General features: G+C 34.5%; 3 protein-coding genes across 9 annotated transcripts; 1 reads left to right on the top strand and 2 right to left on the bottom strand.

Moving 5' to 3' along the window:
* Nucleotides 1-368: 368 nt before the first annotated feature.
* Nucleotides 369-12,441, bottom strand: LOC110785062 (rhamnogalacturonan I rhamnosyltransferase 1). The gene is made up of 8 exons (XM_021989513.2): nucleotides 11,802-12,441; nucleotides 7,484-7,551; nucleotides 7,300-7,388; nucleotides 7,010-7,172; nucleotides 5,475-5,764; nucleotides 2,510-2,714; nucleotides 1,478-1,635; nucleotides 369-1,250 (listed from the first exon to the last, which is right to left on the bottom strand). Exons 1-8 carry the CDS (start codon nucleotides 12,055-12,057, stop codon nucleotides 986-988), a joined length of 1,494 nt encoding a protein of 497 aa, XP_021845205.1. The 5' UTR covers nucleotides 12,058-12,441; the 3' UTR covers nucleotides 369-985.
* A 3,349-nt stretch (nucleotides 12,442-15,790) lies between these two features.
* LOC110785061 (kxDL motif-containing protein LO9-177) lies at nucleotides 15,791-18,722 on the bottom strand. 6 transcript variants are annotated; one of them, XM_021989512.2, is made up of 5 exons: nucleotides 18,581-18,722; nucleotides 18,383-18,460; nucleotides 17,453-17,492; nucleotides 17,201-17,314; nucleotides 15,791-16,357 (listed from the first exon to the last, which is right to left on the bottom strand). In XM_021989512.2, exon 5 carries the CDS (start codon nucleotides 16,355-16,357, stop codon nucleotides 15,950-15,952), a length of 408 nt encoding a protein of 135 aa, XP_021845204.1. In that variant the 5' UTR covers nucleotides 17,201-17,314; nucleotides 17,453-17,492; nucleotides 18,383-18,460; nucleotides 18,581-18,722; the 3' UTR covers nucleotides 15,791-15,949. The 6 variants fall into 6 exon arrangements, with proteins under 6 accessions (XP_021845204.1, XP_056687285.1, XP_056687283.1 ...); XM_056831307.1 differs by lacking the exon at nucleotides 17,453-17,492; XM_056831305.1 differs by lacking the exon at nucleotides 18,581-18,722 and having other exon boundaries at nucleotides 17,201-17,335; nucleotides 18,383-18,513.
* LOC110785060 (uncharacterized) lies at nucleotides 18,593-23,831 on the top strand. 2 transcript variants are annotated; one of them, XM_021989508.2, is made up of 6 exons: nucleotides 18,593-18,732; nucleotides 19,950-20,111; nucleotides 20,777-20,974; nucleotides 21,068-21,199; nucleotides 21,818-22,285; nucleotides 23,289-23,831. In XM_021989508.2, the coding sequence occupies exons 3-6, from the start codon at nucleotides 20,841-20,843 to the stop codon at nucleotides 23,425-23,427; spliced, it is 873 nt and encodes a 290-aa protein (XP_021845200.1). In that variant the 5' UTR covers nucleotides 18,593-18,732; nucleotides 19,950-20,111; nucleotides 20,777-20,840; the 3' UTR covers nucleotides 23,428-23,831. The 2 variants fall into 2 exon arrangements, with proteins under 2 accessions (XP_021845200.1, XP_021845198.1); XM_021989506.2 differs by having other exon boundaries at nucleotides 19,950-20,183.
* The last annotated feature ends 10 nt before the right edge of the window (nucleotides 23,832-23,841 follow it).

Raw genomic sequence — 23,841 nt, 5'->3', positions numbered from 1 at the left:
CTATTCGTATCTAAACTTATTAGAATTTTTTTATTTATTTATACAGTGGAATAGAACACTTATTTTTAAAAAAATAAATGAAAATAAAATAACATTATAAAACCCATAACAAAAAACTTCAAACCTCATCGCTAGTTTTTGATATGGGAATTCACGTGATTTAGATTGAACCATGATCTTAAAAAAATAGTCATATTTATAGGGTAAAAAACAAAAAAATGAAAAACGATACTGAATAGAACACTGCCATTTTGTCATTGGTACTTGATAATTGATTAGTAGTATTATAAGTAGCAATCATCCTATCACGAGTAAAGCTGATGCGTCTTTCTCCTTCATTACCAGTATGATCACCTATAGACAAAAGATTTTTCTAAGCAGACACTTACATTTCATAATTTATATTAACTTTTATGGAGTTTGATTGGTGAAAAATGAATTACACTTTACAAATTAGGGAGAAGAAAACTGAAGACGTCAAAATCTACTGCTCTGCTGAAAGCTATGGGGATGGGGATAAAAAGGGGGGAAAGAGAACCAAACTGCTTTTGCAGAATGAATTCTGTTTATACCTACTATTACTATTACTATTACTATTACTCTTGGTGAACTATCTCTCCTAATCACTTGGCAGACACGTGTCAAGCCAAACATGCCATCAAACTAATGTATCCTACTGAGGCAACCTCCTAGTTTTTAGATTTGCTAAAACACTAAACTCCACCTTCACCACAAAAAGTATCATGAATCTGGATTTGATAAGAGACTAAATCAGTTTTATATCAGACTGCAACCGCAAAAACCATCATGGGCAACTTGCACAAGCTGGAATTCCTGTTCCTTCTTTCCACTTTTCTTGAGAATTCACAAGATCGCATCTGTATCACTGTGTATAGGATTTCCGGAACTTACACATAATCCCTTGAGAACCAAGACACTCAAATTAGCTCAAAGTATCCAACTTGTTGATTGAAAGTTTGAAACCTCAATGTAAAACACTGGTGTTAGTAGCTGCGTTGCAATTCAAATCTTGGCACAGGCACTCCTGGGGATTAGCATAAAAATAATCCTCCTCTTTTGGTTTATCAGGAATAACTTTCCTCAATATGGGTTGTCCTGATCTGTTTACATGCGCCTCAGTAACAGCATCAACAAAATTTTCCCATGATAGTGTCCCATTCAGATGTAAATCAACCAATCCAGTTACCCTCTTCCTATACAATAAAATGCTTTTCTTGAATCCGAGATACCTGAAATAAGTTGATTACCATAGTCAGCACCATTACTTAAATGCTAAGAATGGACGTCTCCTTTATGACATCCTTTGTTCAAAAAAAAAAAACCTTTACGGCATCAATTTTCTGAGAAATTTATAGGAGAAACTCCCACTGTTGTTCGTAAAGTTTCATTCAGGTTTCATTTCTGTTTAATAAACAAGTTCAATATCGAAGAGAAGTACAAAAGATTGAAAGGATACCTGCGATGACCTTCAACTAGCCGTGCCATGTTTCCATCATACGTAGGAACAAAAATATTACTGGCTACTGAAACTAAAAAATCTAAGGCTGCCATTTGAGAAGAATGATTCCGGAACTGCCGTAAATCATCTGGATCAAGCAGCATATCCTTCTTAATCTGCAATCATAATTATGGAATACATGAATATATTGCCCACAAACTCATTAGATCAGAAGTACTAAACCACGTTGATTTCAGCCTTTCAGGTCATGCCAAACACGTAATTTTTCCTATAGCAGCCATAAACCGTTAAATATTTCCAATTTACTCAACAAATCTCTCTACCTTCTTACCCAAGCAAAAACCAAGGACAATGTCGAAATCCTTGGCATATTCTGGTGTTGCAGCCAACAGTTATAAACATTATAATAACTCTCTTAACGGCCAAGACAGTAGACTTCAGAACAAGGGGGCAGGAAATAAGTTCGAAATTGTTATCCATGATGGACAAAATGGAAGTAGTTAACAAAGTTAAGTGTAGTAGTGAAACAGAGATGCACTTCAGACGGCAAAGAAAACTACAGATCAGATTCAGCGCATTCCACACATTGACTAGCCTAATCTTAGAGTAGCTATAGGGCTAAATACACCTAATGCTTCAACACAATGAGTCATAGAACCATTACTATTTTTAAAACAAATTGCAAGCCAAAGCTTAATAATTTATAGCAGATCGGTCCAAAACGGTAAAACTCTGTACTCTAGGAAGTCCGAAAAGCCCTGTCAGTGGGACACAAAAAGTTACAAATATTGCACATTTGCACCTTGTTAATCACTTCTACGATTGTACCCACTCAATAAGCACGTGATACAAAACATCCAACAAACTATCCAGGAAATATTAGCCTCTCACAATTATTCTGGATTACGCAAGTATATTTTATATCGCAACAACCAAAAAAAATATGTAAAAGTGACAGTAAATCAGATAAAATAGTAGATAGCTGCAAAGGTAAAGCAATGTAAAAGACAACAACGCTTTGTCACTAACCGTATTAGGAAATGCAGCCCTTAAAGCTGCAAGTCTTCTTTCACTACCATAAATTTCTCCAGAGGCAATATATATCTGGACGTTCTTATCAAATCTTAACGCCTGTAGAATTAAAGCAGTCTCCTCTGGTGTAAGAGGACATAAACCTTGGGATCTCTTCTCCTCGGAATTGATCTCCTTATCCCTCCACCACGGGTATGCATACCTAGTAAAAGGCAGATACAACAATGCTAAATAAAATTTGTCATTCAAAAGCACCAGATCACATCAGGGAACCAGAAAATACAACTGATACAGTTGGGTACTTGGATGTAACTTTTGAAATCGGAAACAGACTATTTTCTCACTAAAGTATGGAAAGAGAATTTGTCAAAGAGGAGAGAACAGACAATAATGACAAGATGTCCTCATACCAGGAGAAAAGAAAATTAAACAGAATAAGTGCAAATTGTTTGGTACATGGAAGTGCATCTAAAATTCTAATCACTACATAACCCATATCATCTTTAATACAAGGTATTAACAGTATGTATATGGTAAACACTCACAAAACATGCAAGAACAAAATAGGAGAATAAATCATGCTAAGGACTGAGTTTGGAAGACACCACCCAAACATGGCAATAATTGAAACTTTGAATTGTACAAGGCTATGAGCACAACCCCCCGATATATGGGATTCATTCTATTAACTTTTCTAAAAATAACAATGCGCTTTGAGTTGAGTGCAAACTCTTCCTTTAAACAATCCCCAATTCGGACCTTTGAAAGCTAAGCGATTGGTATTCCCACTGGCAAAATGACAAAGTTTTGGTACAAGGTTTTCCATATAGGAATAAACAAAATTACAGCTACAATTTGATAAAAAAATATCCTAAATAAATACACTTAAATGTTGACCACAATTAGCACATGTACTGTACATTTGTACTTTTCTAAATTTTCCCGTTTGAAACACAGAAACACCTACACTGTTATTCACTTCTCCCTCCGTCCCAATTTAATTGTCGCATAAAGTGTCACAGAGTTTTATGCGATAAGTAGATGTTGGCTTATATTTTAATAGAAAAGTAGATGTAATGGGAGATAGTGGAGAAATAAGTTTTGATAGTGGGAATATAGAGGTAATAAAATATTAGTGGGTCCATCCCATAAAAAGAATATGACAATTAAATTGGGACGGGCTAAAAAGAAAAGTGTGACGATTAAATTGAGACTGAGGGAGTACTATTGAAAAGTTCCAGAAAGTAACAAAATCAATTTTAATGGATTATAGATTGAGAAAATAAAGGGAAAGTGGCTTTTAATAATACCAATTACGCTGATTGGTGCTAAATAACACGAACTTAGGTATTTGCTGTAAATGATACCAACTTTTAATAAGTGTGATAAATGATGTGATGGTGAGCAGAGTAGGAAAATAAGGGATTATTACCACTGAAAAAGTACTCTGTATTCTACAATTAATAAAATTAAGTAAAATTATTTTGCAACTAATAAAATTGTTAATCAAATTTGGAGCAAAGTTTAATGTTGGTTAGCTTATCAATAATTTTGGATAGCTATAAATTAATTTTTGTTATTTAATTAACCTTTTGGTTGTATTTAAATTGATTTTTGTTAGTGGGAAATTTTGATTATCTGTAATTGATTTTTGTTTTTTAATTAACCATTTTGTTTATTTTTAATTAATTTTTTAGTAGTTTCAAATAGAATATTGTTACGTAGTACTCCCTCCGCTTTCTTAAGTTCTACTCACTTTCCGTTTTGAGGTGTTTTTTCTAAGTTTTGCTCACCTTTAATTTATTCCATTTATGTCAACCTTTTATTAATATTATATCTCTTCTCACCTCCACTTTGTGAGACCCGATAATATTTAATAATTCTCTTGAGTTCTCCCTGGTTTCTGTTGTTGCTACAGTAACTGAGTATAACTCAGCAAAACGGAGGGACTACTTAACTAATAATTATGGTCATTTAATTAAAATTTTAATAATAAATATTACCCTAGTCGGAATATTCTCTTAATTTCATACTCCGGTCCCCGTCATATCATGTAGCACACAATAATTACAACAAATACTTAAGGTTGTATTGTTTAGAACCCATCATTGGTAGTTGGTACTCCGTACTATTTAAAGCAAATTTTATGAAAATAAATGGCTAAATAGTTAAGAAATAGCTTTTTTTTATATCATTATTTAGAATGTTATACTACATATTACAATATATTTAGAAAAAGGTAGACAAAGGGAAAAGGTATGCTTTGTTGCTCCCACCCCCCCCCCCCCCCTCTTTAGACCTGTCAACTCCTGTTAGTTTATTTGTTGCCAACATTATTTTTATAAGGTAATCCAGTGCCAAAATTTCGCTTTTTTAAAAGCCAAACTGGCAGTTCGGCATTGCCCAAACTAAGAGCAGCGAATATAAATCTTCTAGGATCCTTTTTTCATTTCCCTGGCTTTTGTTATTTTTGCTCTTTTCTTAATTTTGAAGGTGCAATTATTGTGCTGTGCTACTCTATACTCAGCGAATCATAAAAGTGAGGCTTTTTTGGGCATCGAACTGTAATGATTGCTAAAATATCACACATACAGCTGAAGACATTCTAGTAATTCAACCACATGGAGCCATGGATACAAGATGTAAACCCCAAATGGAAATTTTAAGGGCATGCTAAGAGGGGAATAATTTACAAATAAATGAAAATGAAGATAGACTGATGTGGAGATAGAAAGCATTGTGTAGTGGTGCGGGAGCGAGAAGGAAGAGGGAGCTATTACCCTCATTTCTGGAGTAACAATTATCCTAGGAAAACAATTATTGATTACCAATAAGACACTCAAAAACTCGAATATCATAGATTAAATCACAAGTATACCATAACCAATAATTATGACCATTACTCACATCATAGCATAATACAGAAAGACAAACATGCTTAGCAAAATATCAACAAACAAACCTCATTTGCTTAAGCTCCTCAGCTTCCTCTTTAGTGCAGCCATGGTTACAACCAGAGAAAGCCAGCATGTCCATCTCATATCTCAGATGCAAAGCAACGAAAGGCCCCTTTGCTTGAAGCAGATGGATCAATTTTTGTCCCAGAGCCTCAATCTTAGGAGTGAATTTCAGGGCTTGAAAATTAACACGGCACCTGAGTCTCTGAAATTCAAGAGGAAGTCCATTGTTTGCTAAACGTGCGTCTGTTTTGTTAAAATGTAGGACTTTATGCTTCTCAAAAAGAGGCAGAACCTGCATAATACCCATAAGGCAAGAATAGTAATGTATGAGAAGAAAGAGATTTTTAATAAAGTCAAGTAGTCGACTCATTTCATATTCACCTGACGGCAATTGTTTTTCATGAACCAACTTAACAGGTCACAATAACTTGGACAGTTCGTAAGAAATCACCACATAGGCTATCAGAAAAAATCCAGGGTCAAACAAGCAAAGCTTCAACCAAGATAATGAAACGTCAGATTATCAGTTTTAAAGCAAGCACAACTAGGACATTCTTCGTTTCCCTCTCTGTCATTTCCAACCGCCAAATGACATGACATATCCACATCAAAAAGTTATCTCACTTTGAGTTGAGAATGTGACTAAATAATTCCAAATCCTAATTACAGTGAGAATTTAACCTTCAAGCTTTCAGAACATCATAAATATCATCTCTGCTTAGGAGTCACATTGTGATTACTCTAAGAGCAAATTAACTTCACTAGACCCGACATTACTAGACCAGCAGCACATGTCCTTATGGATCCCAAAATACATATCATTTCCAAACGGTGTCTAGTCAGTTAAAAGAATCTGAACTCTACACTTTATTTTCAAGCATATGCCAGTTGTTTAGACATAGAAAAATCCTTAAGGATTAGAATGCATAGAACAATCCTTATAGATTAGAGTGGATAGTATAAAATAACATATGCATGCCAGTTGTTTAGACATCTCCAGAAGTCTTTCAAAATTCATCAGCTTACGATTATCTTCTCAATTTTCAGATGTATCACAAAAGCTCTCATAGTCTCAGCTTCCCCCAAAATACATATAACTCTTGAAAAAAAAAAACAAGAAAAAGAAACCACTAACGGTAGACTGATAAACACCATTAATTTTGTAAACCCAACCATTTTGTAGAAGACCAATACATAGCCCTAATCTAAGGAATAAACCATAACCTTGATCCAAATCATTACATTAAAAGATTTATCAACTTTTATAACAAGATGTTCTTCCACATATTACCGAAAGTTTATCATTTGCCATCTCTTGAAAAAATATTGAGACCATACGTATTTGCACAATGAGCACACAAAGTCTAAGGTTTATTAAATTATTTATCAAGACGTTCATAGCTACATAGATTGTTTTATATTTGGGTTCCACATTTACAAAATATCCGCATGAAAATCTTATTTCTTATGTAATCCACAAATCATTCTCTAGTTGTTCAGCTTGTTCTTTAAAGTGTAATCGACAAGAGGAACAAACCTGTTCAAAATAGTATTTTTCGTTGGACCAGCTAATCGGTTGCATAACCAGCGGCTGGAATCCATACTTCCTATTATATTTCTTTGGTAACCTCCTGATGATCCGAACCTCGTCCCTAAGGGAATCAATGAAATGTTTCACATCAAAGATGTCTTCGAAATCACTGCAGTAAGAATTTGAAGGGATTAGAATTATACAGATTTTGCATCAAATAGAAATGCATTTGAAGAGATAAGAATTATACAGAACTTGAAGGGATTAGAATTATACAGAATTTGCATCAAATATACCTTGTATCTGCCCAGAAGGATGTCTTATCAAGCTCTGGGACAACCAAAGTGAGATTTAAGAACCGAGCAACTGTCACCATGTCACATATCTGAAAGACAAGAAAACCTAAGATGAGAACCTTTGATGTAAAGATCAACAGATCAGAAAAACTAATTGACAACTTTAAAAAAAAGTAACACAAACCGCAGCACGCATTTGGTTCAAGCCTCCATTACATGTCACTCTTAAAAAACCATTACTTGTGTAGTTTCCTGCAACCAGTAAAAACAGAATTGATCATCTAATTGAACACTTTTAATATCTTAACATCACTAATTTCTACATGAGAAAGGATATTTTACCAAGCAGAGGAAAGAACTAAAAAGCAGTCCCAGAAACTACAAAACTGAAAAGGAAACATAAGCCCCAAAGCAAGACAAAACAGCTCTCCTGTTTAGTTGCACAAGATACTTTTCCACTTAAAACAAATCATAAGGTTAACACCAGCTTTAAAAAAAATCAGTACAAGTACATACGGCACTCAACGCCACAACTATATAAGGACAAACTTTTTATATCCATTGAAGAAAAACTATTGGCAACTAAATCAATTTAATTATATAAAAAGACATTTTCCAAAACATTTTACTAAAATGTAAGTTATCTTATAAAATGGACTAGTGTTGTGCGTGATGTTTTATATGAAAAATTGGAAAGATGAGTAATTGCATACTTAATGATAATATATTTGTTTTGTTTGAAATAATTTTTCCCAAACATAGATGTATTTTTTTCGTTTAAATAAATTTGACACGTTAGTAAGGGAACAATAGGAATTTCATAAGGGGGACACCAAGTCCTCAAAGTTTGCTTACACTTCCTCTGTTTGACAATAGATGCACTGTTTTTTTTTTTGCATTATTCACTAATTAACTTTGACTTCCTTTACACTAATGTACAGAAAATAAATATGAATATGTAAAATGTTGTTAGAATAGTTTTTAATGCATATTTTCATTATATAATTTTTAAATTTTTTTTACTAATAGATAATTACAGAAAAGGATTGTTTTGATAAAAACCACATGTTTTACCAACTTTGAGAACAATCACCTTATACTTTTTTATTTTAATTTTACCACCTTAACTTTACTAACTTCATAAATTTCACCACCCCTTAACGTTTTCCATCTATTTTTCCATCCAACTTGGCCCTACCTATTAATTTCCTTCAATTCCACCCTATAACTCCATGATTTTTCCATTACTCCTCCTCAAACCTTGCTCATAATCTCAAATATCTCTCAACTGTAAAAAATAACTAAACCTACAATTAATAGAGAGAAATTCATACATCGACTTTGTAATTTAATCTACGATGAAATTTCAAAGATTACCCGGGCCTATCGAGGAGAGATATAGAGGAAGAAAACGGAGAAAACGGAATTTTGGACGGAAATTGTTAAGCGGTGGTGCAATTTAAGAAGTCGGTAAAGTTAAGGTGATAAATTACAAAAAAAGAAGTATTAGGTGGTCATTCTCAAAGTGGGTAAAACATATGGTGGTTTTTATCAAAAAATCCTACAGAAAATAATGGTCAAAGATGCGGGTTGATAAGCGTGAAAGTCCAAATAGTGCATCTATTGTGAAATGGAGGTAGTATAATAGAGATGTACACTAGTAACTAATAGGACAAAAAAGTTGCACCAAAACTCAGTCTTCCACAACATTTTCCCGAACCTTCCAGGAAGGAACAAAATTTGTATATGTGGTAGTAACACTTTTTTCTATTCTTTCTTTGCGCAAAAAGTTAAAAACATGTGATTAATATCCTAGTCACAACTATAATCTCAAATATCCAAGCAAAAAAACTCAGCAAGTAATTTCCTATTACAATTTCTACAAATATATTTATCTCTAACATGAGAAAAGTAAATTGTCCACGTCTTCTCTTAATCTCCGTCAATAAAGTCAAAGTATCTTTAAACAACCATGAATACAAGCCTTCATACAACACCTAGGTTGCACGGAACCATGAAACGGAAACCGACACGGGGATACGGGGAGTTCTCAAACAGTAAGAAATGGGGACACGGAATTGTTTTTTAAAAAATATATAATTTTTAATATTTTCTATCTTTTAGCATCAAATTTGACAAGTTTTCATACCAAAACGTTAATACGCCGTAGTTTCTTTCTTTCTTAAACCAAAAATATGCGGAGTACTCCCAAACAATCCCAAACCTTTCCAGCTGATTTGTCTACTCCCAAACACTCCCAAACCTTTCCAGCTGATTTTGTCCACTCCCAAACTTTAGGTTCGAACTTTCTTCTTTCTTGCTTTATTTTCTTTTTTGTTTCTAGATCTAACTATTTTCATGGTTCCTCCCTCTCCTGCTTCAATAACATTTGCAATAAGAGGGAAACAGAATTATAAAGCTCAAATTATGTTTCTCTAGCGTTTCTTTATCTCGGAAATTTAGGAACGTTCCATGAAAAGAGGACAAGGTTCGTAGTTGTTTTGAAAGTTCGAAACGCGTTTCTCGTTTCCGAAACGGCAGGAGACTGATTTTTGCCGTTCCCATGCATCATAAACATAACTATGACCTCTGCCAATTGTCCACATCTTAGGCAGACAATGCATTCGAGGAAAAAAAGAAGAATCTGAAAGAAATCAAAAGAAGAAATACATAATCTGACTCTACTTCCGTTGAGCTATTTGTGTATAACTAGTGCTTCATTTCTAAATAATTGCCATTTTAGCATTTGCATAATAACTGGTGGGAGGGAGATGAGATGTTTTCTTCCTATAATTATAATCATTCATTAAGGACATCAACTTAACTTCCCCATCTTCCTATTTCCTATACATGTCTTTATATTTCTCACCCAATTCCATAACAATGACTAGTATTTTGGTGCAATAACTTAATTTATTAAAGAAGAAATATTGATATTCTAAAAAAGAGACACTTATTTACAAATGGAGGAAGTTAGTTAAAGTGACAGTTATTTAGCAATGATAGAGAATATGTAAAGATTCTCAAGATTTCTTCATATTATGTACTCTCTTCATTTCTAAGCGTCGATTTAACTAACTTCTTTCGTTCTTAACTAAGTGTCGTCTTTAGAATATCAATATAACTTCCATTGTAGTTATTTAAATTAATGCACTAAAATACCGGTCATTATTATGGAATTGAGTGCGAAATATAAAGACATGCACATGGCTAACAAGAATAGAAATATGAGTATTTCCAAGAGACCTCTGAGGAAGAATATTTCCAATAAATATTAACAATTACAAAATATTGAAATTGATTTTCTTAATTACTCCCTCCGTATTTATTTAAGGGGTACACTTGCCTTTTCCGGTCGTATTTATTTAACAGATACACTTGCAATTTTTAGTAACTTATCAACTCCACCATCTACTTAAATAATACATCTAATTTACCCTATGATCCACCATCATATTAAACAAACAATTTCATAACCCCACCCCCACCTCCCACCCTCCAAAATGACATGGTCCTCACTTGTTTACTTATTAAAATATCTACCAACCCCACTTGCTTTATTATTTTATTTCATTCAATTCTTCTTCTTAATATTCGTGTCAGGCCAAGTGTATCTCTTAAATAAATACGGAGGGAGTAATGATTTTAGTTATAAGACACATAAAAAGACTCATTTTCCTCACCCTAAATTATTGTACTGATGCTAAAACGTTTGTCTTTTAGGAACGGATGGAGTAAATATTATCCTTCCCATAATATGTTGTATCCTTAGTGGCATTTATAAATATTGATCAACGGGAAAACCCTAAAGCAAACGGAATTACACATTTCTACACTAAATTCTAGTGTCCTTAGTATATACAGTAAAAGCACACTAAAGAATTCTGATTAGATCTCATTTTCCCAAACCTACTAACTTCTGAGACTCTATGTTGCTCTGTTGATGACACTCAGGAGATTAAGAAATATCTAGCATGTAGTTCTATCGCTCCAAGTAGCGGTGGTGATGCCCCAATTCCATATCAAAGCGATGATATCCTATTTACATTAACAAATACAATGTATATTTTCACATATGAAAGGTTATGTTTTATGACATGCATCTAAAATTTATTTTCAGTCATCAAATTGGTGTTATAAACTCTGTAGTAAAACAAATACGTCCAATTTGATGATTCAGACACTCTGCACACTTCACCCCCCCCCCCCCCCCCTACCGTGGTAAGGCTTTGTCACCTCGGCAGGACAGCAGGTAAAACTGCAATGCAGATTCGGAATCCTATCTTTACAGTAAAAGCATTGGATCCAGGCACAGCCGTTATTCCAAAAAGTCGAATCCCAAATCCGTCCTCAACCAAATTTCGGGATCGGCCATACCCCACATATTTTCCCAACAAGGGCAAATTTCAACAAATTGAGAAAATAATAACATCAAGCAAACTAATAATAATTCAACAAATTGCAGTATTCTTAACAACAAAAAGAAGTGATTTTTAACTTACTTATAGGTAAGAGAGGTGGTGGAGGAGGAACATTCGGCGAAATAGTAGCAATATATGAAAATCTATGTGAGAAACCAGCGAAGAAATGAGGATTCCATAGCTCACCAAAGGCAACAAGCTGAACCAAACAAGTCCACAACAATATGCTGGAACAAACCCTAATAAACCAAACTTTTAACCTAGTTCTCTCAAACATCGGCCCCACCGGAACCTTATCATACCTCACCTGCTGCAAACCGTCCGATCTAACCTCCATTTTTCTCTCCTCTTCCACCTCATCGCCGCCGATTCATCGGAACCAAAACAAACACCGAAATTTGTCAAATAATCGACGACACAAGGAACACAATGTCGGAAAATTACAGGTACAGAGTTGACGAATGCCGATGGTAATATTTTATGAAATGAAGCGCTAAGTATTGCTCTGCAATGGCGTCAAAAATTGGCGATCAAATTGAAACCCTAGAAGATGATGATGATGATGAACGCAATGTAGATCGAAGAAGTGGAAATGTGAGATTGTGATGATAAGCGCAGAAATCATGAGAGAGAAAGTAGAGATAGAGAGAAGAAGGTGCGCAAATTCACGGGGAAAAGAGAGAGAAAGAGGAGGGATAATTTAATGAATGTTGCATTTACCCACTAGCATACTTGAAGCAACGACCGTCTAAAAAGGTTGACAATCTTTTTATTAAGAGAAGATTTTTCAAAAAAAAAAAAAACAGATTTTGGATAATTCAAATTAAATTGGTCAAAATGATGAATACTTCGTACCTTTTTTTTTTTTTTTTTGATGGAATGCAAGTCATGCAACATGTCATATTGGCATCATAATATAAAATTTAATTAATAGAGGCAACAGTATTTTCACAAAGCTAAATATTATTGACAAGATAATACGGAGTAGTAATAGAGATTCGGTCTTTACTATTATCGTTTTTCAGATTTTACTTTTTTATAAAATATAAATAAATACTATTTTGAAACTAATAACAATAGTACCAATGAGGTCTTGGTATAGTGTGCCCACATTTGTAATTTGTATTAATGCATTGTTTTTTTTTATTTTTGGTGTACCGCCCGGTTCACCCATAGGGCTAATCTGGATCCGGGGCAAGTTTTGAGTGGATAAGTTACAGTCCCCTCCCAATTGTTGTTGTGGGGATCTAACACGGGGGTCCTCCCTACAAAGTTCAGCCTTAATCACCACTTAACCAACATGTAGTTGGTTGTACTAACGCATTGTGACTTGTGAGTTATCTACTTATTTCTATCCTCTGTCATCCCCGCCACTTTCACTTACTGAGAGGTAGAAGGGGAATGAGTAAAATCTTTAGAGAAAACAACAACTCTAATACATTAACAGTTGTTAATAAGTGGTGGGAGGTTAAGGAATTAGAAGGTCCCCTCTCCTCTGTAATGGGGTTTTGGTCTGTTGGAGGAGCAATATGGTAATGGGGGAGATAGTCATCTCCCGGGGGATCTTGGAGGTCGGTGTTTTGTGTTCATCTACCTAAGTTTTAGGTTTTAGGAAGGGCCTGGGTATTGGGGTTTTGGTTGTTAAGTGGTTTTAGAGGATTGTTGTTGTTAATCCTCTGTTTAGGTTAGCGTCGAGAGTTGTTCTCGATGCTTTCAAAATCTGTTATTTGAGCGCTGCTCCCCAATTTTTGGGGTTTCATAGTATGCTATCTAAGTCATGTCCCGTGACTGTAAATGCTTGTGTGTTAATCACAAGGTTTAATCAAATTCCCTGTCACTTTGTTTTCCTTCCACTCTTTTCTTTGCTTTCCATGTATTACATGTTAGTTAAGGAACCTCCTAATGTTAACTGCTTAAGCTACTGGCCAATCTCCTGCAATGATTTCACAGCCATGAGTGATCTTGGCACAATAACACCTTGTTGGTGGTGTAAACAAGGTTTTAATAATCAAGGACCGCCATGGGAAGAGTCGGCTACCCTTGCAGCTGTTAGGCATATGTTTTTAGTTTGTTTCGTAGTATACGTAATGGTTTATAAAGGCCTTAGTTTAATTGTTTAGTTTGTAAAACTCTTTTATTTATGTTAATTTGAGCCTATGTCAAAAAAAAAAAAAACAAAAAAAAAAACAGCAGTTGTTTGTCAAGGGAAAAGTCAAATTGGACAAGAATCATGAATGTATCACTGTCAGTTTTTGGTTTCATGATTTTAAAAGTCATATGATTCAGATTGAACCACGAGCTAAAAAAGAAGTCATATATACAACTATCATGTTAATTATGAAATTTGACAACAAAAAATTAGAAACTACCTTTTGTGTTTTTCATATTTTTATTTGTAGCATTCTAAAAAACAGAAAACTAGAATAAAAAAATCATATCAAATGGGACCAATTAACATTGTTCCATAATTATAAAATCAAAAAATATATATATTAAATAAAAAGTGCAATCACAATGGTTGACTTAACTATTTTACAAGATACACGTAAAGTTAAAATTTGGTTTTCACATATTAGTCTTATTTGCATCAATAAAAAAAGTTGAATTTTTGATTGTCATATATTAATCTTATTTGTATCAATAAAAATGCGATTATATTTTGCAAAACAAATGTGTGGTTCAAACCTAAAATATCCCTTAATACTCGACCTGTTTTGATCGGAAATGCTTGCCAATGTACAATTTTGACCATTAATTTCTTTAACTACATGTTATAAAAACTTATAAAAATATTAATATTTTGAAAATATATATTAAGATGTAGACAACAATATATTTTATATTTACATTTATTTTCATATACTAATAAAATAGGATCAAAGTTAATTATATGAATAGTACAAAAAGTCAAACTGGGTCGAGTACTAAGGGACGGAGGAAATAGTTTTCTTATAATTTTTTTGATTATTTACCCCCTTTGAAATTATTAAAGAAATATTTTTCACCCACTAATATATTGTTCTACCCTCGATTTCTACCACTTGTATCTTGTTGAGTCTAGCTGTCTAATGGATGACTAGGTATAGGTAGTGAAGTAGCCCAAGAGGAACTTGTAGAATGGTGGAGAAGAGAAGATCTAAAGATCCAAAAAAGCAAAAAGATAAAAGAAAAGGCCGGGAGTAAGAAATGATGGAAACGTAAGTGTAAAGTGATGAGTAATTGAATGTGTTGTCCCCAATGCCCACTCCCCCTAATTATATAATTTTACAACGTTGCAATAATCAATGCTGTCACTTGATCATAGGACCAAGTTAAGCATTAACAATAAACCATGCCATTCTAATTTCTAACTGATCAGATTTTGGCTTTTCGATTAAAACTGAGGGTCTGTTTATTCATACAGAACAACTTTAAATATTCTCTTCGACTTTTTCATTTATGATTTGTAATTTTCAATACTTAAAACACATTAGGTGCACGGTGCACCCACTTACATTTTTCCATCACGGGCATAAAAATACCTTGGGCGCACGGTGCACACTGACTGACTTGTTCGAACTAAAATTAAATTTATTGCATTTGATTATGTTTAATAAACCCAACAAAAGGAGGAAAAAATGGTGTATAAAACATAAAAGTCAGAGGATTACCCTGAACATCGCGGCACTACACGATGAGTACATTAATGCGCAATTAACTAATGCACTCTCACTAACTTCCATGTCTTGTATTTATCATTTCAATGTTTACGATTGTTAATTAGCGTACAGCCTTCCTTTTGTTTTATAGTACGTCGTTTTACTTATAACTTATAAGATGGGAGTATTTATTAAGCTATGTTTTGGTTTTATTTGTGCTAAAACTTGTTTAAATATTGTTGATGAAAAGGGGGCCAAAAACTATGTAAATTACGTGACTAGAGAAGAATATTTGGCATATGACAATCGAAGACTTGTAATTGGCTATAGTTAGAACTTGGAAGAAGAAGGGTGGTGGTGATGATTAACTAAGATTAAAGACTTGTGGAGTAAAACTAAAAAGAAATAAGAGGATAGGTTGAACCAAATACATTTGGAGCAGAATCTCTGAAGTGCTTGGGTTAAAATGTAGCAATGAGATCAAATATACTCCAAATGATTGATCCAAAGTAGACCAGTAAGTAGTGCTCAGTTGCTTGCTCAACAAGGTTTTAAGTACAAACTCGAACTGATGTTCAAAAAGATGTATTATTATACAGATGGTGGTTGATGGGATTCTGTCGGACTAACATGATCTCGCGGTACCTCAAGCTCAAGGTCTGGTCTGGTGTCAACGGATTCATTTGGAAACGCATCAGGATAAGTGGCGAAAATCTTGGACTTGATGTTTCTCAACTTGACAAATATGTAGTCAAGGTCAGTCTTCATTGATTTCAAAAGACGTGTATTTTTTGAAAACTCTGCCATGACATCTGCATAGCAATTCTCTGAGTATTCATTGAAATGTGAAAGCACTGCATTGCTGTCTTGCAACCTTCCTAATATCAGGTGTTGTGTTTGCTTTAGTGAATCTATAGCCTCCGTATTCATCAGAGTTTTCACTTCATGAGAAACCTCCTTAGATGCAGCCTTTATCGCTGTCCTCTCTGATACTTCCATCTGTAAATACAGACACAATATACAATCACTATACGCCATTTCAAAAGGAAACAACAAGCAAGCCGTAATAGGTTCTTACAGCATAACACTAATATGTTTAAAACAATAATACAGAGTACCATAATCGACAGTAAACGATCCTTTAACAACAGAACAGTGAGCCATTAACCATCTTCTGATGTATAGGCTGAAGTCTGAAGTCTGAACTCCTTGCTCAATTAGCTCAATCCCAGATCAACTTTTATATTACCCCAAGACCTCTAAAACCTCCACCAATAAAAAAAGTTTGGATAGGAAGGTTAAAGCACACTACTTTACCCTTGCAAAAACACAGATACTGTTTCCAAATTACACTAAACTAAAGACGGACATCTAGTTTACAATTAGGAAACATTTTCACAAGATCCATCATAACCAAAACAAACAATAGTGAATTTTTTGGCTCCATTGGATATCTAATTGATGAATCAGCTCACAGGTACCAATAATTGCCAAATCTATCAATACTTTGCAACAGAAATGAAAAAGTATAGAACATCTTTTAGCTTGCAGCAATTTGATGATAATCATTTCCACATTGCCACTAGAATTGGCTATTTTCATAGTAATGTTGAGCATCTTTTGAATCACCGGTCAGTTCTTTAGCTTTGATCTTCCTTATTGGCTTGACATTTACATTCAATCATAAGTTATTTTTTAACTTTCATGGACAACAGGCAACAGTGACAGGAATTTAAAGGGTTATTTAGAAAGGGCGAAATATGGAAGTCTTAAGAACTAAAGAAGCTAAAATCCTATCTCGAGGGTAGACATTAAGAACATAACAAAATGAATTATACTTACAAATCAAATTGTAAGACATGGGCTCTCAAGAAAGAAAGGAGGCCGTCTATTGAGAAATCTGTAGAAAGTAATGCAGCTGATTCATACTCTAAGCAAGGTTGACTTGACCTCTACCTGTTAGGGTTTCATTTCAGCCTGTGATAATTGATAAATGTATGCATGTGAAAAGAATTCTTTAGCTACACTAACTATTCAGACATGGACTAAACATATTTCAGTCATCTAAGAGTGCGAGGGATCGACAAGGAGAACCTGAAGAATCTAGTTGATGCTCCTGAGGTTGACTATGTATCTACAAAAACAAAGCCAAAATATCATCTTTCACATAAGGACATTGAGGCTCCGTTTGGTAGGGCGTAAAACGTTTTCATGGAAAACGATTTTCCCCTTTTCAATCATTTTACGTTGTTTGGTTGGGTAAGGGATGGAAAACAGTTTTCCATTACTCCCTCAAAAGTGGAAAACTCTTTTCCATTTGAAAGGGAGGAAAACCACTTTTCCTTCTTTCCTCCTTCCCTCCCTCTCCTTTCTTCCCCTCAATCTTCACCATCTTCTCCCATTTTCCTTTAAGGTACCAAACAAAGGAAAACTAGTTTGGAATTGTGTTTTCACTTAAAAAATATTTTCCATGGAAAATCATTTTACGATGAAAACGTTTTACGCCTTACCAAACGGAGCCTGATACATCATACACGGGTGTCAATCTTCTGCATATAATTGGAAAGTTAGGAAAAATCCAGATGGATTCATAATTGACTTCCTAAGTTCTAAGAAGTTTAATTCTTTTCTTTTAGTAACACAACTTTGTGTGAGGCTGACAATACTACAGGATCGGCCCAAGTTTTTGTTCCACAAGGGTTTATGAAATCCAATCTGATGAACAAAAATAATATCTATGATTAATAATCTATCAATCGAACCACGGAATCGTTTTATTTGACTGATTTATTTGATCATGTTGAGTGATAGAACAAACTAATTAACCTCAAATTATCAGTAAAAAAGAACCATTAATAATAAGGAGTACATGTTAATGTTAATCAACAATAAATTCAAGTATCAAGATCAGAAGATAACAGAAACCGCAGGAAATTAGGGTAATTGCTGATCATTCCTTGCAAGCAGAAAATTAAATATAAAGATTGAGGGACAATGTAAAATAAAAATACTTAAATTCCATACCTAAACAATGTTAATGAATGCAAATTTTGAGCAAATTGAACCTCCAAATCTTGAGTTTGGGAGAGAGGAGAGAGAAAACTGTAGACAATGCAGATTTTGCAGAGAAAAGGGGTTAACGAAGTAAAACATTAAACAAGGTTAAAATCGTCCAAACGATAAAACCCTTTCTTTACTTTCTTGGTCTTCACTTATTCTCACCTCTCCAACTTGCCCGGCGAATCCCGGTTTCCGCCACCGTAAAAGCCAGCCCTCTCCGCCAAATAAACGTTCGCGTTCCTCCTCTTCTTCCACCGCTGCGGCTGTGCTCAGGCACCATCTCCATCTCCATCTCCATCTCCATCTTATTCTTGGTTTGTTGCAAAGCTCCAAACTTTAGTTTATTTTATTTGAATTCCTATTACTGTAGTTAATAAACAATTTGTTTTTTTTTTTAAAAAAAATCTTAATTAATTAGAATTAGAATTAGAATTTGAATTTGCATTGCACTGTGTCATTTGCAGATTTAATAATAAGTCAATGCGCATGATTTTATGTAAACAGGTTCCTAATTAGTTCTAATAGTCGTTAATGGTAGTGTTGGGGCTTTGGTTCGTGGTTGTCATTATGATTTTGTGATCATTGTTGTGGTGCTCTTGTTAATAGTGGTTGTAGTTGATGTAGTAATTGTGAAATGTGAAACTTAGAGATTTCAGTATTTTTGTAGGTACAACCGGTTGTATAGTGAATATCCTTGAAATTTCTCTTGTTATGTTGTTTGTTCCATGTGAATTACAACAATTTACTTTATGAGACGTGCACATGAACGGTCGTTAAACTCGTTGTAAGTTGAAGTTAATTTTCTGTTTGTTGTTGCATAGTGTTGAAGCTGATGGTTGTGAGACTGTTGCAAAAGTTGGGTGTTTAACCATATTCAATCTGTATAGTACCCCACAACACGTTTCCAGTCGACCTCCCAGGAAGGAAGAAAGATAGAGACGAGGCCTTTAAGAATTAAGAGGAACTCAAATATGAAAATTTATTTTATACAAACTATGAGTTTTATCTGATACTTGGACACCTAGAATGGTATGAACCCTGACCACAATGAGTTAGAGTCCCTGAAAATGTGTATGCAAAATCCGAACTTATCTTTACCCCAGAGTCTAAGAAACACAGGGCGAAGGTTGTATTTTTAAGAAATCGCAAGATTAGATATCCCAGTAGGTTTAGACAATTGAGATGAATTGCTGCCCTAACTGTGTGAACATAAAGTTTGCGCTCAAGATTAGTTGTACTCTAATAATATGTGTACCTGTCACTTTTATTCTGAACGCAAACGGAAAATAGAGCTAGATGTTTCAGCAGCATTAGTTGATTGCAATTTGCAAATACATAAGTCTTCCTTTATTAACACCAATAGCTAGCATACTCTTTCTTGATATCAGGTATCAAGACAAATTTTTTGATTATCTTCACATATCATATCAATCAAGAAAGTTGTAAAAGTTCATTTTTCTGCTGCCTGCATTTTTAGGCGTTTCTCACAATGTTGAAGCTTTGACTAATGCTCTATCCTTTTATCTTGCAGTTTCTTTATGTATATGCCCCGAAGTTTGAAACTGCTGGTAAATTTTGGCCTACCATACATAACTGCATGATATTTTCGCTGGTGCTGATGCATGCTATCGCTCTGGGCATCTTTACAGTGAAGAAACTTTCATCAGCATCAACATTAATTTTCCCTCTTCCGGTACTTACACTTCTATTTAATGAGTATTGCCTGAAACGTTTCCTGCCAATCTTTGTCACATACTCTGCTGAGGTACGCTCTTCCATGCAATGTGCCTATGGTTGTCTAAATATCCCCTATGTCAATTAGCTTGCCATACTTATTTACCTAGTTCTGATCTTGACAAAGTAGATCTGGCACTCTGGATAACGGAAGCTGCTAGCTATCTAAATGCCCTAATTTGACTTTCGTATTGACCTTTTCACGCTTCATACACTTGTCTCGTTTCTTTAATATATATTTGCATCCTCATTTTCTGATTGATTTGCTATAAAATGCTTTCGGATGCCCTCTTTTCACATTCCATCTCCATAGTGGAGGATATTATTTGACCTCACCCAAGTGCTAAGATGGCTAGTAATTTTGTAAAATGTGGAATATGACCTCTCTGATCGAGATGATGATTTAAGTCTTAATCTTGCAGTCAGTAACCAGTGAACCACCTTTGATGCTACATAGGGAAGTTGTCACTTGCAACTTTTTTATCTTGAAAATTAAGTTATTATGTACCCAAAAGTAGCTAAAATTCTATACTATATTTAAAGATCCTGGCATACCTTATGCAGCTCCCAAGAAAACTGGCATACTGTTGTGTTCATTTTTCTCTTTATGTGCTGATTTTGTAGGAGTTCCAATAATACAATCCAAAGTAGGATTCTGTTCTTTAGGACATCGGTGATAAACTCATCAATGGGAGGTAGACGGGAGGCAGAAGAGTTGTCGAACTCTTTAGGGGGACTGAGTGATTCAGAGTACTCTTCCCAGGATTCTGCGGATGACGAATGGTGCAGTGAAGCAGGTTCCGAAACCAAATTGCAGTGCAGGTCATGTATATGAACATGTGAAAATTGAGGGGGTATTTCGAGTGTACTCTGCAGTTCTCTGTACTAAACAACATATGATATTTCTATTCTTAGGAGTGTTGTCTTGAAGGCTTGTTGGAAAGATGAAACGGGTATGGCTGAGGTTATGAATCACAAGGGCAATTTGTGGAAAACGATAGGGATTAATCGTAATGGCAAGATGTATCTCTCAATTGAAGAAACACTGTAAGTTATCAGGTTACCATTTTTTTGGCTTATGTTTTTGGTGGTCGTATGTATTTACTTTACCTTTAACAATGATGCATAATTTTTCATATCTCTTCGACTGCATTGTCAAAAGCCAGGTGGATGTTTGTACATGTCTTTTCAGTTGTTGCCTTTTGTACTAGAACTTGTTTTGTTAAATAATCTGAGCCACAACGATTGCGAAAGAAAGATTCAAGGTGATTTTTTTGGTTCCGAGTACCATGTGTAGACTGCTAGCTTTGAGGTTCTCGAATACATTGTTGTTTGAAAAGATAACCCCAGGTCATTATTATTGTCCAATCCTTAATTTGTTTAGATCAAACTTTACACACTTCTTTTGTGAGAATAATAATGGTTATTGAACTAGACAGCATTCTCTTGGATAGTTACTGATATTTAGTGATTCTGATCCTTCTTCATTAGCGCAAGCAATTTTCCATTAGCTTACTTTCTCAAATAAATTTTATCCAGCTTATGTTTTGGACAAGCTATTGATAGTTTGACACACAAGATGCTTATGGAGTTCTTCCCAGCTCTAAGATGTTCACCTTTTTTCTCCTCAGCTAGTCAATTCTGATAATTTTCTTGATATGATAGGTTTTTAATACAAATAGGGGCGTTGCTTCTTGTTGATGATAAGGATACTACATTTACTTTAAGTGAGGTCTATCCAAAAGTTGCAGAAGAAAAGAGTGGTTGCAGTTGGGAAGGTTTTAAGATCTATCAGCATCTTAAGTCTCTTGGCTACATTGTTGGGAGAGTTGGAATTCCGTGGAGCCAGAAGAGTACAAAGAATTGCACAATGGTTCATGAGGATACATCTGAGACTGATAACGTAACACAAATTATATTCTCTAGGACTTCCATTGTTCAGCCGTTGAACAATTTATCACTTAATGAAGCAAATCCTTTATCTGAAGATGAACTTCCAAATAAGTTTAAGAAGACATTTCCTGAAGAATCGAAATTTGTTGTCCATTTACCTGTTTATGAAGTTTATCTTCCAAACAGCCAGTTCAAGAAGACATGTCCTGGGGATCCAGACTTTGTTGTCTATCCAACCAGGTAAATGCTTCTGGAGAGTTAATTTTTTTCTGTCTGTGTAGATGTTTTTGCAAATTTTAATGCTGAGTTGAATGAAATTTCTGAAATTGTCATCATATGATATGAGTTTTTTTTTGCAAAATCCTTGATTCCTAGTGCATACCCGTCTTTAATAACAGATGAGACCAGTATCCTGCTTAATAGAACATTGAGGGCAGGTACTCTTATCACAAATTTCTGAGGATTGGTAGGAGTACTGCTTGTGAACAACCCTGACAGAGAGTTTGGAATATCAGAGAATTTTGAAGGATCATTTCAATGTTACACTGTACTTCCTCCGTTCTTTCTAAGATGACACAATTTTTTAGGCACATTTGCCAATGCACGATTTCAAACATATCTTAAATTATGAATAGGAAAAAATTATAAAAGTTGATATTTGGAAAATATTTATTGGGATGGAGAAATTATAAGGCCCGTTTAACTATGTTTTTTCTTAAGTGTAAATCACAAAAGAAAGTCAAAAGAGCATATGTCAATAGTGTCAAATCAAATTGTCAACTAATAAGAAATGGAGGAAGTAGCAACTGCTGTTGAATATGGAATCATATCATCATGCCATGTTTATGAGTGAAGTTTCAGTGTTTTTGTAGATTTCTGTTGTTGAATTTACTATACACTCATATAAAAGAAAATTCTCTTTCTTTTTGACAATGCTGAAAATAACAATTCCATGTCTTATATTTGGTCTGTATTCGCATTGATGTTGCTGTTATATGATAATAGCCGAGGAAATCATTTATACTTGATTACTTTTTTCCCATGATTGCATTAGACATAAAGTGATGAAATTGTGGTATTAAGTAATGTGTTACAGTTTTGATAAGACGCATGACAAACTAAGAAGTAAGAAGTAATTCTCAGTTATCTGGTATGCGTTGTATTGAATTACTACTGCTGTGTTTTAGATTCTTTTTTCTTCAGATGGGCACTTAGTTATTCCATAATATATTTTGTCATTCAGCGGGCATCCACCTTCAGTGTTTGATATCAAAGAGCTGGAAAGACAAAGCAATGGCCTTCCTATAAAAGTTGGTCATGTAGATGAAGGACGAGTCAGTTTGTTCTCTTTTGACAAAGTGGAGCTTCCTGTCCTAGCATGAAAAAGGACGAGTCATTTTAGGGAGTGTTATAAACGACGTTACTAGTCTGTATACCCTTATATATACCCTTGTGTGCATTGTTATATGTTGGAATTTCTGGATGAATGAATCTGAGAAGTGGAATGAACTGAGCATGCCGCAACTTTGCAAGATAATATCAAGTGTGAAGCAGTTGTTTTGTTTAATCTTTAAAGCAATAGCAACTGCACTCTCAATACTCACTATCAATGGTTGCTGCTGCCTGGTGATCAACCCTCGCAATGTTATCTATACAAAAATTATACTCTATTTTTTTTATACAAATTATGTAATTGATTTTTTTAATAACATTTTTGTCCGGTGATTTTGTCGGAAATTGATTTCGGGCTATAATTTAAAATGGATGTACTCTCTCCGTTCTTGAATGTTAGTCTC

Source organism: Spinacia oleracea, chromosome 6, assembly GCF_020520425.1.
Source record: "Spinacia oleracea cultivar Varoflay chromosome 6, BTI_SOV_V1, whole genome shotgun sequence".
NCBI lineage: Eukaryota > Viridiplantae > Streptophyta > Magnoliopsida > Caryophyllales > Amaranthaceae > Spinacia > Spinacia oleracea.
Note: the sequence above shows the minus strand (reverse complement) of the source record. Positions and strands in the feature narration are given on the sequence as shown.